The sequence below is a fragment of the Mytilus edulis genome, unplaced genomic scaffold (genome assembly GCF_963676685.1).
Source record: "Mytilus edulis unplaced genomic scaffold, xbMytEdul2.2 SCAFFOLD_841, whole genome shotgun sequence".
In the NCBI taxonomy this organism is placed as follows: domain Eukaryota; kingdom Metazoa; phylum Mollusca; class Bivalvia; order Mytilida; family Mytilidae; genus Mytilus; species Mytilus edulis.
Window position 1 is genome coordinate 2,038 of NW_027267035.1, and position 14,988 is coordinate 17,025.

At 30.5% G+C, this 14,988-nt stretch overlaps 1 protein-coding gene across 1 annotated transcript; it reads left to right on the forward strand.

The window, feature by feature from the left end:
* Nucleotides 1-210: 210 nt before the first annotated feature.
* LOC139504783 (rifampicin phosphotransferase-like) lies at nt 211-10,344 on the forward strand (the record flags this gene model as incomplete). The annotated part of the gene is made up of 7 exons (XM_071294751.1): nt 211-302; nt 679-757; nt 6,250-6,301; nt 6,914-6,990; nt 8,225-8,327; nt 9,386-9,460; nt 10,045-10,344. Coding segments are annotated over 7 exons (534 nt in total), but the record flags the coding sequence as incomplete, so codon positions are not given.
* Nucleotides 10,345-14,988: the final 4,644 nt, after the last annotated feature.

Sequence of the window (14,988 nt, forward strand, 5' to 3'; positions counted from 1 at the left end):
ATACTAGGTCACAGCACAGCCTTTAACTATGATCAGAACCCATGTGTATAGTAAGCAATAAAAGCCCCAGCATAAAAAAATGTAAAAGAATTCAAAGAGAAAACCAATGGCTTCATTTGTGCATGAAATAAACAAAAAATAATGCATACGATAAGTTGTAATAGGAAACAGACATCACATACAATATTTTATTTTGTGTTTTCATTTTAGGGAAGACTTCCAGAGAAGGAGTTATTGTTCTTTTTGACTCATACAGAAATTCGGAAACTAATAGAAACCAGATCTCCTAAACTCATTTATAAGTAAGTATGTAAAGTGAGGAACTTCCCCAACTACCTTCTCCTTACTGTAATGACTAAGTAAAGAATATTAATGGATGTTCAAAACATATCAAAGCCATTAGTTGAATTAAAAAGTAATGATAAATTCAAATTTCTTCCTAAGAGCAATATAAATCAATAAACAAAGTCTTCCTGAAGTACTGTAATATATTTTTATCTGTCTTATTCCTTGCTTTATTATTTAAATAGTATGTGAAAATCAGAAATTTCCTTTATATAACATTAAACCAAACATTTGTGTAGTGACCTTGGAGCAAAGCTGATATTGCTTCAGTTCATAAAGCTGATGTCCTCACAATCTAAAGTTATATTACTGATACTTGTGTTATTATTACAGATCTATAAGGAGAAAAAAGTTGTTTCCCACACAGATGGAGCTCAGGTTTCTCAAAATGAATGTAGGAAAACCTGTTCCTGTAAGTACTGAACATTAATTAAATAATAGGAAATTCATTGAAATATTGAAAATATTTTATCATAATAATGCCGTAAATTCAGAAATTATTGCGACATTTTTTATTATTGCAAAAAATGCAGGTTTATAATTGTAATAATTTAAACCTACATTTTGAAATATGTATTTAACAGGATTTTGCTCAATATCGCAAATATTGAAGGCACATTTTAGGCTAAATTGACAAAATTGCAATAATAAATGCAAGAAATAATATCTAAATTTACAGTAGATACATGCATATTTTTGTACATTCCTACAAATTTTAAGGATGTACTAAGGTGAGGGTTTGTGAAATTAAAAAAATCAAGAATTTAAAATTGATACTATAAGTCAAAAGAACATTGGTTAAGAATCAAAATAAGCCAAAAAATATTGATAGGTCATGAACCTCCTTTTCGAGATATTTGATATTTGAAATATGGTGGGAAAAGGCTGACTCAGACTTTTACCTTATATTTGTATTGGTACTATTTGGGTCTCAAATCAAAAGAAATAAAATCAACAATCTGCTATAATTTTGGGAAATGACCTTTTATGAGCTATTGAATCTTGTATGAAAAAATAAATGGGTGTTATGGGACAAAATATTTTATCTTGTATTGTATGGAAAAACACCAAGAAGTCCGAATATTTGACACAAATGCCAAAACCTCACCTAAGTACATCCTTAAGGCAAATTATAATAAATATACACATCTTTTATTATAACAATTGTTAGATGCATTAACCTTCAGATCTAGACCATCCATGGTTTCAATCTTTCCTCCCCTAAAACTATAAATAAATAAATCGTAAAACAGGTTCTGTTGCCATGACATAGGTATACAGTCAGCATCATGCCATGATACTCTATTACATTATAAAATGAATGTTTTATGTTTTATATAGACTGAAGTCCAATACTGTTCAAGTCTCTCTAAGAATTTGTAGACTTTAAGATGCAATGCTTATATGCAAATCACAGTTGAAATTCTTTGCTTGTTTTTGAATCCATTTTGTGACTTTGTATATAAAATGTACTTCTATATTTCACGATAAAATATTGTTTACACAAAACTCCTTTATTCTTAATATTTTAGCAAGACGTGTTTTCTTATCTTTGTACTATTTGTAGATTCAAACTCAGGTAAAGTTAAATTGTAGATTTATCTTCCCATTCCTTCACTCAGTTGTTTATTAAAAAGGTTTAGAAAATGATAAGAAAAAAAGATATAAGAGCTAATCACAGTTTTGGTTATTTCATTTTTTACCACCTTCAACATGGGTTCTAATCACAATTTCCTATATACATATTTCTGTGCAGTTCCTTACTTTAATTAGCATGAATTGGCATGACTGTAGTTTAGTAATCCCTTATGACTTTAAGTATAAAAAAGAAGATGTGGTATGATTGTCAATGAGACAACTATCCACAAAAGACCAAAATGACACAGACATTAACAACTATAGGTCACCTTACGGCCTTCAACAATGAGCAAAGCCCATACCGCATAGTCAGCTATAAAAGGCCCTGATAAGACAATGTAAAACAATTCAAAGGAGAAAACTAACAGCCTTATTTATGCAAAAAAAAAAAAAAAAATGAGTGCAGGCATTAAAAAGACTTTTTACTTTTTATTCTAAACTCCCAATACTTATGAATTGACAAAGAGGATTTATGTTTTTTGATTGTTGACACATTCCCAATTTAATATTATAAAGGAAAAATTGAAAAAAAAAAGAAGAAAAAAAGTAGTAATTGTATAAGCCTTTGCCAAACCTTTTACATGTATGGGAAAAAGCTGACAAAAAATCTTTGGACTCTTTTTTTAATTCAGTAAGGAAGATAGTTGATATTCGAATACAACATTTTAAAGAACATTTTACCCTCAACAAAAACTATAAAAACCCTATTTCGCGTATCAAAAATAAACTGACAGAACTAGCCAAGGAATTTGTTTTTGTCCCGGCTGATAAAGCTGCGAATAATATCATTATTGTTTGACGTAAATTTTATATAGAGGTTCTGCAAAAGGAAATCACGAATTCACCAACATTATTTACCAACTGACTTCATTTTCAGAAAACGACATCTGTAACAAACATAAACTTTTAGCTACTTCTTTACAAGCAGAACCAAACACAATGAAAGTCCCAACTATGTACTGGCTTCCGAAGCTGCACAAAAAACCTTACAAATATAGATTTATTTCATCTTCCAGCCATTGTTCAACTACTAAATTGTCTGTTTTACTTACTAGTACACTTGGTACAATAAAAAACCTGATAATAAATTGTTCAAATAAGGCCTTTGAAAATAGTGGAATTAATTACTTTTGGAGTGTCAAAAACTCGTTGGAAGTACTTGATAAATTGCATGCATATATTGGTGATTTTGAATCTGTTCAAAGTTTTGATTTTTCTACCCTATATACCACTTTGCCTCATATTCTTATTAAGAAAAAATTCACATCCCTAATTAACTGGGCATTTAAAAAGTCGGAATGCGAGTACATATGTTCAAACTCTTTTAGATCATTTTTTAGTAGCAATAAACAAAAGAACTATGTCAATTGGACATGCTTTGATACTATTTATGCACTTGAATTTTTACTTGATAACATTTTTGTTCGCTTTGGAGATTCCGTATATCGTCAAGTTATTGGAATTCCAATGGGGACTAACTGTGCACCACTTATTGCGGACCTGTTTTTGTATTGTTATGAGTTACAATTTATGACTAAAATTAGCAAAGACCCATCAAAACAACATTTGATACAAAAATTTAACAATACTTTTAGATATTTGGATGATATATTGGCTCTAAATAATGACGACTTCAGTATGTATACTAAAGAAATTTATCCTGTAGAACTTACTTTAAATAAAGCTAATGATAACAATGACCACTGCCCTTTCCTCGATCTTGATATCTATATCATAAACGGGAAGCTTAATACAAAAATTTATGATAAAAGAGATGATTTTTCATTTCCTATTGTTAATTATCCATTTTTAGATGGTGACGTTCCCTTGTCACCATCTTATGGTGTTTATATATCTCAACTTGTACGATTCGCTCGTGTATGTAACAATGTATTAGATTTTAGCGAGAGAAATTTATGTATTACTGAAAAATTATTACACCAGGGTTTTCGATATCACAAACTGGTCAAAACATTTACTAAATTTTATCACCGGTATAAGGAGATAATTCGTAAATATAACTCAACATGCAGACATCTTATACGTTCAGGTATTTCACATCCAAAATTTTATGGAAATATTCTTTATAAAGCACAAAAATGTCAGTATTCTCCTCAGAAACTAACAAAACCTTTAAATAGACTTATTAAAAGGGGATATAGTTACGATACTGTTGTCAGGTCATTAAAGATTGCATATTTTGGCTTTAACATTGATTCACTGATAGGGTCTTTGCATCGGAACTAAACACATTTATTTCTAAAAAAAACAGTTGTTGGCATGACACGGGTTATGTTCTTCTCATATATTTTATGATAGTATGATACTAAACCCCTAACGGGAGGGATTGTACCTGATATTCATATGATGAAGACATAATCTTTCAATCAGTTTAATTGAGGTCTGGAGCTGGCATGTCAGTTAACTGCTAGTAGTCTGTTGTTATTTATGTATTATTGTCATTTTATTTATTTTCTTTTGTTACATCTTTTGACATCAGACTCGGACTTCTCTTGAACTGAATTTTAATGTGCGTATTGTTATTCTTTTACTTTTCTACATTGGCTAGAGGTATAGGGGGAGGGTTGAGATCTCATAAACATGTTTAACCCCGCCGCAATTTTGCGCCTGTCCCAAGTCAGGAGCCTCTGGCCTTTGTTAGTCTTGTATGATTTTAAATTTTAGTTTCTTGTGTATAATTCGGAGTTTAGTATGACGTCCATTATCACTGTACTATTATGCATATTTTAGGGGCCAGCTGAAGGACACCTACGGGTGCGGGAATTCTCGCTACATTGAAGACCCATTGGTTGCCTTCGGCTGTTGTTTGCTCTATGGTCGGGTGGTTGTCGCTTTGACATATTCACCATTTCCTTTCTCAATTTTATGATATCAACCTGTCACTCTGTTAGTCTATTCATCTTTCTGTGTTATAAGATCATGTTTGTTTTGAGTTTTCTTGAATATTTTACTCTACTTTAGATAAAAGAAAGTAATTTTCCTTTGCTTTTTAAGATTTATGCATATGGTCTTGAGCAATCTTTAATTCTAAATTTGTAAATGAAAGGATTGGCATTTTTCCTGTAGTAATGAACTGAGTTGGTAATAATTATTTTTCATCTGCCTCATCTCAATAAATACTTTTTCTTCCTTGGAAAAGAAGCTGTCAAATGTCTTTAAGATCTACAAAAATACTTATATGAATGAAAACAGTGAATGACTCCTTATAGAGTGTAATTGCCCTTTAATGATAGTAATCATGAAAACCATTAGTGGTAAGCCATAAGTTAGACTGCAAACATATTGCGCATGATTTGACCATAAATATTTTAACATTATGTCGTTATAAAATATCTGACTGAAATATTTACTGTTTTGAATTTGTTTTATATGATTCCTATGCTTAAACAAGCTAAATTTAGGCCATATCAAGAAATATTTGTCAGCTTTTACCAAAACCTTTTTGTTTTTTTCTTGCTCAATTTTGGTATATTGTAAAGTGAAATGAAGATCATTCTCTTTTTAATTCTCACACAATTTTGCGTCAATTGAAACACAATTATGAACCCAATGATAAGGAGCTGAATAGTACCCTGAAATTCTGTACCTACTCCTGTATATAACTATTTTAGTGTTAAGGTAGATAGGGTGTCTAAATTATAATCCATAGAATTTTTTAATAATTTCCCAAAATGTAGTTTATATCAAGCATTTAAAAAAAAAGAAGAAAAAAAAGAATGGGCCACAGTGTTCAAAATTGACAGATTTTGTATAGATTATGCATGGAAAACCCAATTTTCTGCAATAAAGCGTAAACTACACCATAGAACTTTGAGACAACATATGAGAAGATAGCTTTAATAGTATGCTTTCAGTTAGGAAAAAAAAATGGGTTCATCGGACCCGTTTTCTTGCTACATAATAAAGTAGGTAAATTCCTAACACATTCTATTGTAAAAGTTCCTTAATCTGAATTATCTGCCCTTGCATTTGAGTTGACTCCCCTTATGTGGCAAAGTTGTGAAAAATTTAATTAAATAAAAGTTTAACTGTGTTTTGTAAAATACAACCATAAATATGATAAAACATGTCATTTTCTATATTGAAATGAAAGTTCTTACACATGAATTACCTACTCCTCTCAAAATTTGCACATTCTATTAAAGATCTAGACCTTGTTTTCTGCTATTTTCAAATCCAAGATGGAGGAAGACACCCTATCTACCTTAAGTTTTCTTGTATTAAGACAGTCCTTGATAATTTCAGATGACAAAAGAAGATCTATCTGCTCAAAGAACAGCAACATTTTCTCTTAAAGGTGATATATTGTGAATGTTAAAAAATTTTGTAGGGAATAACATTCTTTTATTATTTGAATTAAAACAAATACTAACTCTTTCCATAGATATTTTTATAGTACTTGCATATAGGAATAGGAAGATTTGGTATCATTGCCAATGAGACAATTTTTATGAAATTCAGTTTAGGTCTGACACTATAGTTCACAGCCTATAAAACTGACTGCGCAGAAGTTTTACTTAATGTAGAAATAGCATTTAAGGAAAGAAATGGGCAAAGTTTTATAAGAAATGGGTCCTCACGAAAAGTCAAACTGGAGACTACTTCTACCTATAAATACTGAGAAATGTTTGATAATTAAACTTGGTGGATATTTTTTTCAATATGTTATAATGAAATAATGGTATTTAGAAGGCTTATTTTGCTGTACCTACCATTGTGAAAGACATTGAAGGGACATCAACATTTCTATCTTTGATTCAAAGAAACATTCTTTTATTTATTTGTTTTTAATTTTTTTTAACTTTTTTTTTTATCTTTTTCTTGTGTAGAAGGACACAATTTTATATTGAATATGAACATTTTTATTTTGAAATTACAAATCATATTTCAAATAATTATTTCTTTGTAGGCATGCCTGTATGTCATGGTATAATCACTGGTGTGTGTAGAGTTGTGAAAAGTCTTCCTGAAGCTGATGACATCCAGGTATAGTCAGGCTACTACTGAATACTGTAAATTCAGAAATTATTGCGTGTATTTATTATTGTGATTTTGTCATTTTAGACTTAAATGCGATTCTAATTTTTACGATTTTGAGAAAAATCCTGTTTAGTTTATATAAAATATTTCAAAATGCAAGTTCAAATAAATTTGTTTACAACTCGTCGCATTTTTCGTAATAATAAAAGCCTCGCAATAATTTCTGAATTTACAGTAGTCTAATTCCAATATTATAATGGGAAACACTGAATTCTATGAGGATGGTTACAATTTTCAATAATACCACATCTCCTTATTTTGTTACAGGAAACACTTTGTTAGGTATGGTTATTCACCATTAAATTTGACACTTTGTCATATTGTGACAGTGTTGGAATTTAACCATCAGAAATAACCTTTATTATTCCATATTAATAAAACTTTAGTAGGTTTTTCTATATGAATGGGATTTTGAATAAATAAGCATATTCACCTGCAGAAAAGGGATATTCACCGCGCATAACGTCCCATGCTTTTACCTGCACTATTTTGGTAAAAAAACGATTGATGTACAATTGGTTTTGGTTAATAATTGCCATTACATACATTTCTCTCGGAATATGGAATAAAACAATTACTGTCTTTTGTTTCGGTAAGTATGTGGTTTAATTGACTTTTGAAAAACTGATATTCACTTCGGCCGTTGGCCTCAGTGAATATCAGTTTTTCAAAAGTCAATAAAACTACACATTTACCTCATCAAAAGACAGTAATTGTATATTATTATACTTCACGTTAAAATGCCATATTTTGATGGCCGCAGTCGACAATGTTTTCTTGGGGTAACAATCTGCTCTATCACCCTCTCAGCTATGTGTTATCTATATATTGTCTAATGCATATGCCATAAATCTTTGAATTTCTTTTTAATTATAAAGTGCATTCAATTTACTTTAGCTTTAAAGTCATCTAAAATGAATCTTGGAATTATGCTACATCTAAAACATGTCCTGAATTAGGCTTCATCTAAAAATGAATCTTTGAATTTTGCTCCATCTAAATTTATTCCTTGAAACTATGCAACTTTAAGACTCTCTGAACTTATCGAGTTTCTATGCTTTTTGAAAAGCATTTAATATATGTTTGCTTTGTTAATGATGACAAACTATCTTTTATAAAATCAAATTAGCAAAAGCTAAGTTTAAATCATCATAATCAATTTAGACTTTTTGCTTTACAGGCCGGTGATATACTGATAGTGTTATATACAGACATTGGTTGGTCCCCATATTTCCCACTTATCTCAGGACTGGTAACAGAAATTGGTGGACTTGTGTCACATGGTTTGTTTTCTGTAGATAAAAAACAAATGACATGATGTTAATACCAGCTGTTTAGTGAAATAACTTCTATTAATGAAAGGGATACATACAAAATAATAGGTAGTTTCGTTTTTGATACTGATTATATCATGTGGAATATTTAGACGAGCTGGTTACGGGCAAGTTAAGATATTCCACATGATATAGTCAGTATCAAAAACGAAACTACCTATTATCCTGTTTATCTGTAATTATGACGCCACACAATGTATTGCTTAATATTTTCAGTGATACAGCCAGTACGCTTATACTCGAAAATATTATTAATTCGTATATTTTAACAAATTTGATTCGTTTAGAGATATTCACATGTTAAACTATATTTTGGAAGGTAGAGAGAAAACGGCGGATAGCAAAAAGCATATTGACCGGCAAAAAGCATATTGCACGGTTATTTTTAGAATATCTGAAAACCGATATACTTTGTGATGTCATGTAATGAATTTCTGGATATTGTTTAACGTTTTGAAACAAATGATATCTGTGATCGATTTTGTGACGAAAAAAAAATCTTCAAATACATAAGATGTCAAAAAAAAGTAAATGAAATAACAACTAATATGTTGTTATTGTCAAGGAGACAATGTAATACCTATAAAGTTCCAACAAACCTAAATGATGATTTTGATACAAACATGGTCAGAAATTAATAATATAACAAATATAGCCTTTGTATGAGGCCAATACAGGATATATCGACCCAAAGAAGTATGTCGACCTCAGACTTCGTCCTCAGTCAATATACTTCTTTCAGGTCAATATCTCCTTGTATCGACCTCATACAAAGGCTATATTTGTATAATATTAGGCAGTATGATCAAAGGGACAATATACCAATTACCGATAATATGTTTAATTCTAGTAAAGCAGTTATAACCTCACCTTACATTATGATCAATTGCTATAGAAGATACACATTTATATATTATAATTAAAATTAAAGATTCACAGTTGGTATTGCTAGTTAAATATGTAATTCCAGGTAATAACTACATTTCAATGTAATTATCTACTTCTAGGAGCAGTTGTAGCCCGCGAATTTGGTTTACCATGCATAGTAAATGTACCTAATGCAACTAATATGTTCCAATCAGGTAATTTTATACAGTTATTTATTTCGTTTAATCTAGTTTAATTGTGACCGTACAATTAAAAAGTCAGATAACAAAATTTTGTGATTGATCTTGAAATAAATATTTGATTTCATGTCATAGATTTAAATATGTAAATCATTGTTTTTACATGTAGTTTGAATTGTCGCTAAACCCTTTTGAGAATTGAAAACCAATCAATACAATTTTGTTTGTATTTTAATGGGTGTTTTACAGTCTCTCATAACTCTTTTTAGAGTGGCTTATTTATAAATTGATCTGTTAATATTATATTGTGTTTTATATCAAATGTTTTAAAGAGTTGAGACTCTAATAAATTATTTGTTGGTGTTGTTGTTGTTTTGTAATTTTTTTAAAACACTTAACCCTTTCAAAATAACAAAACTGACTTAATTCAAAAGGAACATTTAGAAATATACAAAAAATCAGGAATTTATAAAAAACAAAAATCAAAATTTGATGTGGTTATACTTTTACCTAAATTAAAATAGAAATTAACCTGGTTTGTGATACAGTATCCATATGATAGTTTTAAATATATATATCTGTGATCGTCTTTTTTTTAGGAGATTATGTTCGTTTGGATGGTCAAGCTGGAATAATTGAAAGACTTGAAAACTGAACAAATACGTCAATTTATAGGTGCTAAAACAGACTGCACACAATTAAACTACTGCAATTACATTTTTTTTAATGATTTATTAGTGAGAAATTGCAATCAACAAATATGTATGTCTGTGCATAACTTTGTACAATTATTATTTGAAAGTTATGTTTCACAAATATTTCAGGAAGCATCTGCAACTTTTTTTAAATCATTATATTTTTTTTATAAGAAATCCAACTGTTTTGTTATTATCTGCCATGACAATAGACCACTTTCGAGTTCATCCGTCACCGGCAAAAACTCGTCAATTATGCACGCCTTTATGACGTCATTTACCAGATAGAGGGGCTCGCCTGTATCCCTGCACTATTTACGTTCATCAAGCGTCTAAGTGATCGTCTTTGTGCAGGATAAACTAGAAATAATTGTTGCTCTGTAGGTACTTACTGACAATTCCCTAATGACAGCAGTGTTGATTGTCAATTTTGAGAATTCATTTTGCCGAATAATTCGTACAATATAGAATTATAGTTTTATAACCACTCGCTCAACATTGGAAGGAAGTGACGACGCCCCTAAACGCACAAATGACGGCGATAAAGGCGCGTATAATTGACGAGTTTTTTCCGGTGACGGATGAACTCGAAAGTGGTCTATTGTTAGATAATAGTTAAAAACAGAAGATATAAATGGAAAGTTTTATACAGCAAGATTCATTTTTGTATTTTGTAAAATCAATCATAAAAGTGCCATATGATTAATATGTAAAATGTACTCAAAAAGGAGGTATTATTATTTGTTGTATATTTTAGAATATTTGATACTTTGTTACATTTACATTTTGTACAAAACCATTTATTAAATGAAAAGTAAGCAGTAAATGTCAGTACATGATCAACTGAAACAGATAACATTCCTGGAAAATGTTGTAACTGTGAGAATGGATTCTTTTTAATGATTTACAAGTTCAGGTAAGAACAAAAATAGACAGAATTTAAGAATACATGTATATATTAAAAAAATGTCATGATTTTGAATTTTAAACCATTCATAAAGATCCTAGTTTACTTCTGATTGGGTGTCAAAGTGGGCAGTAATGAAATCATGTTTTCATCTTTGAGAAGTTGCTGGACAAGTAAGATATTTGCACAACTCCGATAAGGCAACAGCAGTATAGCGGCTTTCAAAAGTCATAATCAATTCTGAGAAAACAAATCCAGGTTACAAACTAAAACCAAGGAAAAGACATCAACTATAACATGTAAATGGAAATCAAAGCCTTAGGAATAACAGGAACATTGCAACAAAAACAATGCCAACATACATTTTTTTCTTAAATAATTGTGTGTTTAAAAAGTTTTTTAAATATCACATTTTGTTTTAATTGTGGGTTTAAAAAGTGTTTTAAATATCACATTTTGTTTTAATTGGCAATAATACAAGAAAATAGGAAATACCTTACTTGATTTGTTTGATGTTTTCATATATGGCTGTCACTTGACTCCAATTTTTTTCAAACTCTAGAAAATGATTGCTAAGACATATTTTAATTGAATGTGATTTAGTGGCATTGATGCCACCTACGTTCCTGTTTAACCTTTGCAAAAGAGTATATGAACAAATAGATATAAAAACTTTCTCTCTTATTGGAGACACACGTTGTTCAATGTTTAATGTAAAATTTACTTTGTTATCCAGGAGGACTTGTTTTTCATTTGTGAATTACTTTAAAGAACCAATATATCATTAATGTAAACAAAGCATAAGTATAGTGTGTCATTTATTGTTATAACTAGATTCTGGATGTACAAGTTTTGCTTAATTGAAGTATATTATATAGGTTGTATTTATAAATGTTTTACATTATTTATATACATGATTACTAACTTGTGATATTTATTGATGTATTTTTACTGATTTATTTGATAAAGCCAGTTTTATTAAAAAAGCTAACTATTTTTTTTGTCATACTAGTACTTGTGTATGGAATGTAGCAGAATGCAAGACATAGGGATGCTTATCTGACTGCATTCTCATGGCAAAAGCTTTTGAATAAGCCTTAAAATTCTGAAGGTTGATGAGGTGTATGGCATATATTTAAAAACAGAAGTTTTTGGTTGGATGTGGCATATACTTATTATTATAGAGCTTATATTCATGGTTTAATGACTTGATAACAAAAAGTTTTTTGCATCAACTGATTGATTTCATTTATTATAAGTGATAGGACAACTATATTTGGTGTATAGTTTCATTATAGTATATATTAACTGTAGTTAATGGTTCAGTAATTAACATTAAGTTTCAATGATTTGTCAATTTATCTTGAAATAGTATAAGCAATTGGTCAACTACAGTTGGTGTATAGAATGATTTCTTGTGGTTAATGTTAATCTGACGGGGCTCAATTGACCTGCCCTCATATTCAAGAGTTTATGATAAATTTGACTAAGTCTTAAAAATAAGATCAGTTTCTCAGCAAGTTTTAATTATAATAGGTAACTTTATTTTGTTGTCATATTTTCGGGATTAAAGGAGATTGCAGTGTGTTTTGAACCTTTTGATAGTTTGGATGCAGTCCTAATTCAACTAATAATATCAACCTGCAGTGAGTGTTGATTTTTCTTTTGATTTTAAAATTTGTTGTAGATGAGTAAAAGTATAAAGGCTGATGGAATTTGATATTTTATGTGTTTTTAGTTTAAATTTCTAAAAACCAACTAAAAACTAATATGATGGAGTGAACGATCGAAGAGTGCTCTGTAAAAGAAAGTCTTGTCAGGAATGCACTATTAATCTGCAAAAAAGATATGATTCCAAGCACACTTAAGGAATATATTCGAGGAAATCAAATCTACTGCAAGATGTAGCACTCAAAATGTGAGTGGATCATGTGGATGTAGCACTCAAAATGTGAGTGGATCATGTAAAAGATGTGGATGTAGCACTCAAAATGTGAGTGGATCATGTAAAAGATGTGGATATAGCACTCAAAATGTGAGTGGATCATGTAAAAGATGTGGATGTAGCACTCAAAATGTGAGTGGATCATGTAAAAGATGTGGATGTAGCACTCAAAATGTGAGTGGATCATGTAAAGGTAAACAAAATCAAAGAAATGTGTTGTTGGCCTTGAGATTCACATTTACTGGAGTCTAGCTTCATAATGTGTATGCTATATGGTTATATAAAGAAAATCATCTTTTTAGATATCTAATCAAATACCACACCCTCCTTCTTTCATTTGAAGGGAAGAATGAATATGAAGCTTGAATTTTTTAATTTACAAAATTATTCACAAAATAAAATATTAGTTTGGTTGTTTCATTATACATTTGTAATGATAGAACCGAACTTTAAAGACTACAGTTTGTGTTTGCTCAGTTTTATCTCATTTAATCACATCAAGGATTACAGAACTCATAAAATAAAATCAAAATTAATCCACACCTCAACCAAAATAAGACTCATTTAATTGCTTTACTATATGTATTTATTAAACAGGCGCGTAGCTCCCTATACGCCAACACGCAGTTGCGTGCACATCAATTCGATATGCAAAAAAAATAAAAAATGGCAAAATAAAAATTTATAAATTAAATGTTGAAAGGAAACACATATATTTAATCGCTTTCTTAAATGATGGAATGTCATTAAATAGCGGCATTTGGTTTAAAAATTAAAGTTTTATTGGAGATGAAAAGATTAACAGTAACTTTCATCTTCTATTACAAGATTTGAATTTGTTATCTACAGAGTACGGTTTAACTGTTTGGAATTCGATGTACCAATTGACATTAGAATTATCAGTACCCTTCGATATCGTTGAAAATATGCCGAGGCGATGTGTTCGACAGACTTCCAGAGCCAATCCTCCCAGCAAACACGCCAAAACAGTATTGGAAAGTCTCATTATATTTTGCGTAGACCACATGATAAAGGAAATGGAGTCGCGTCTGATATCATCAGACAATCGCGTCTTTGCGCATTATCTGCTTCCTCGAGAGGTCGGTAATACAACAAACGAACAAATTGCTCCATTGTTTGAGACATACGAAACTGGACTGGCATATGATTTGTCAAATTCAATCGGGAGTTCGCTCGATGGCGAACACGAGTGCAACGCGGAGAGATCGTTCAGTGTACTACATCTGTTGAAAACATATGTATGATTAACCATGATCAACTACAGCTAGGTTATCATCGCTAGCATTACTGCATTATATTCATCGGGGATTTCAGTGTGAATATTGACAAAGTAAAAGAGACGTTCATTTCTGCTAAGACCCGAAGAGCTGATTTTGGACAATTTTAAGTAAATTCTGTATCACAAAAATTTGTTGCTTGCATATTCAATTAACCATACTTTACTATATTCAGAAGTCAAGATTTTTAAATAGTTTTGCATTCATGAATTGTTTATAAGTCCTATTTACATCACTACATGTAGCTCCTCTTTTAACCGTCATATGACCAAAAAATGAAAATAAAAGGGTCCAAAAAATATTTCGCCTCGCTTCGCCTCGCTTCGCTCGGCGGTAGTTGCTTGCAGATCGTTTCTTTCTAGCTACGCCCCTGTTAAAGTTGAGCATACACGTGTTTTCTATTATGTAAACAATCACGTGTGTGTCCGCATAGTTAACCGGTTGGTGTTTTAAACATATGATATTTCGGATTGGTCAATATTTGTCACATTGTGTAAATATATTGAGTATGATATTTGTTATGTAAATAGCACGGGATATTTAAAGTTTGAATAGTTGTCTTGTTTAAGTAATTTAAGATATATTGTCATTCGAAGGTCGTATACCGTTCAGTAAGGCAGCTTAGTTTAGGTAAAGACCCCCCCCCCCCCCCCCCCTTGGATTTAGATGCTTGAATATTTGAAATGCTCTCATGCATA